Genomic DNA, 2,938 nt, shown 5'->3' with positions numbered 1-2,938 from the left:
CTTGCGAGCAATCAAAAAAACACGCAACAGAGCCTTAAAATTGACATAGTGTCCGACATCAACCAAATAGAAAATTCCACCTCTCGGTTCGGTGGAATGCCATAAACGTCCTTAGAAAATACACTAGGAAAATCTCTGACAACCTCAACATCCTCTAGCTTCTGTCTGACAAGAACATAGACTGAAATAACACATGCTATAAAATCATGGTAGCCTCATCTCATAAGCTTCCTCGCACAGATACATAATAAAAGGTGCGACATTTGCTTGTTCCTTGCTGCCACTAGTACAAAAGATTTTCCGCTGGACTGTCGAATAGATACTGACTTCTGCCGAAATCTATTGGAGCTCCATTCATAGATAGCCAATCCATGCGAAGAATGATGTCGAATTCAGGCACCAGGAGTACAATAAAATCTGCTCGAACCACATCATTTTGCAAACGAAGCTCCAGATTCTTCACAATACTCGTAGTAACCATTTGATCACCAGAAAGAATGGAAACTTTAAAGCCCAATCCCAAATCTTCAGGTATAATCTTTAGTCGCTTGATGAATGTCTCAGATATAAATGAGTGTGTAGCTCCTGAATCAAGCAATGCATATGTAGCTACACCTAAAATGAATATTTTTCCTGCGACAAATATATCATCAAATCTAATCGTATCGAAACTTAAATGATTCTATCATTAATTACCCAAATTCTCGAAAATTATCACTTTTGATCCCAAATAACTTTCGAAAATTGCATTAAACCTTTAAAGTTTGGAATTTTTTCGTCTTGTCCTTAAATTTTTCGAAAATCATTGTTTTGGTCCCTAAAATTCCAAATATTGTGGAAACAACCGCTGGTTTTTTAGAATTTTCAAAACAGCCCCTAAAGTTCTTAAAATTTGTTCAACTGATAGATAATTCAGCAGAAAACCTTCAGAAGCCCAGCTATCTGATGAAATGCTCAACTGATGAATAACTCTGCTGAAAAAAGAAACTGATACAGTGAAAAATCAATTCGAATTGAATTCAACAGACCAGTTCAAAAAAAAGTTATACCGACCAGTTCAGAGCACCAGTTGTAACTAATCCATTCGCACATCACTGACAGAACTATCAATGGAATAAAACTAAGCGTGAATATACAAGTTATAGGCTATAAGCTAATTCATAGACGAAGGTACAATAATGGACGTTGTAGCAAAACTTAAAAGAGAAAAGCTTCCAAAACAATTGTCAGAGTGACAAGACATGTCCTCAGGAAGCACATGCGAAGAGTTACTAGACATGTCCTAAGGAAGCACATGCGAATGCAGTAGAAATTATTATTGAGTCTTCATGTATGGTCAGCGGAGTGCCTATAAGTACCAGACCAAGACCATTGAAGACAATGACACAAACGTCTACAACAACAATAATACAAGTGTGTGAAGAAAAATAAGGGCACATTTATTTCATATTAGCTTACCAGAAGCAATTAGCCAGTTGTGTGAGAACACCTTCTTATTGTACTGATTAGATAAATTCTCACATTCACACACAATCACTCACATATAAAGAGAGTTGAGTTCATTGTTTAACTGAGTGAGTCTTGCACAAAGACGTTAAACTTGTGTCTATATTATTTAACACATAGATGTTAAATAAGTGTTGGCTAGAAAGTGCTGCCTTAAGTCTAGACTAGGAGTTCAGTTAGGCAGTAGCGTAATTACTAAGATGATTAGGTTGTACAAGGTGTTGTATAAATCAAAGTCTTCTAATGGATCCTACCCGATGTGGTAGAATGGGTGACATAGGAGCAGTTGAAGTCTCCGAACATCCATAAACATATCTTGTGTCCCTAACTGTTTAACTATTGTTTTAAAACTGATATGATCATTTCAGCTGATATCAGTTCAGTTCTTCTCATAACTGAACTGATTCAAGCCAGAACTTATCCCCCTTACCTCAATTATTCAGATTACATACAAGCTAAAAGCTTTAAACTGTTCAGTTTTCTTAGCGAATGATTATTTTTATTGTCTTTCACTTGGTTTAAAAGCCAAACTCTCATCGGTGTATTCATTCTTAGAATACAAGCTAGTGCAGCTTATGGAGAATATTATGTTTGAAGCAACTTCAAGGGTGTCAAAACTGATCCTACAGGCACAATTCAATAATTCTGAAAGTCATCCCTTAAATCAAACTAAGATAGAGCGTGCAACCTATTTTATTCTAGGTTCTTATTATCCCAATAAATTCCCATAATCAATTTAATATTTCATACAACAAAATCAATATAAATATGTTAAACAGCTAGGTTACCAGTGATAAAAGTTGTGTCTGTCTCTTTTTCAGCTTCCTCGGAATTCATAACATAAGCTCTGCCAACAGTGAGTTCTTCTTCTTTGGGCAGTCCATGGCTTTTGCAAATAAAGCACTTTTATGTTCCCCATATGTACTTGCCAAGATCTGGGTGATTGCATTCTTTGCACATTGGCCTCTCTTCAGGTTTTGGTGCTCCAGACTGTGGTGGTTTTGTTGCCCCGGCTTCTTCCACTGTTCTTGGGGGTTTTGTTGTCTTTGAACTTTTGGAGGTCCCATAAATTGCCTCTTGACTAGCTGCGATTTCTGCTGGTACTGCTGTCTTTTGCGCTGCATCTCAAAGTCAATATATTTTAGGGCTTGCGCAGCTAGGAAAGCACAAGTTGTGGCAGCTGCATAATCCGTCGGTCGCATCAACATCACATCACGGCGTAAAGTAGGTCGAAGGTCATCCAAGAAATGCCTTAGTTTCTCAGCAGCATCCCTAGTAATGAGGGGCTCAAAGTGACAACCCCTATCATACTTCCTAACGAACTCAGACACATTCATGTCCCCTGATGGAGTCATTAACTACCTCCTCAAGCGTCCTCAAACGTCAGCAGTAAAATACTTTTCATAGAAGATGTTCTTTAATAACACTCAAA

General features: G+C 37.5%; 1 protein-coding gene across 1 annotated transcript; it reads right to left on the bottom strand.

Moving 5' to 3' along the window:
* Positions 1-283: 283 nt before the first annotated feature.
* Positions 284-2,343, bottom strand: LOC140819190 (uncharacterized). Its single transcript, XM_073179199.1, has 2 exons — positions 2,295-2,343; positions 284-633 (listed from the first exon to the last, which is right to left on the bottom strand). The coding sequence occupies exons 1-2, from the start codon at positions 2,341-2,343 to the stop codon at positions 284-286; spliced, it is 399 nt and encodes a 132-aa protein (XP_073035300.1).
* Positions 2,344-2,938: the final 595 nt, after the last annotated feature.

The sequence above is a fragment of the Primulina eburnea genome, chromosome 18, assembly GCF_022965805.1.
Source record: "Primulina eburnea isolate SZY01 chromosome 18, ASM2296580v1, whole genome shotgun sequence".
NCBI lineage: Eukaryota > Viridiplantae > Streptophyta > Magnoliopsida > Lamiales > Gesneriaceae > Primulina > Primulina eburnea.
The sequence above is the reverse complement of the archived record's forward strand: the minus strand, read 5'-3'. Positions and strand labels throughout refer to the sequence as shown.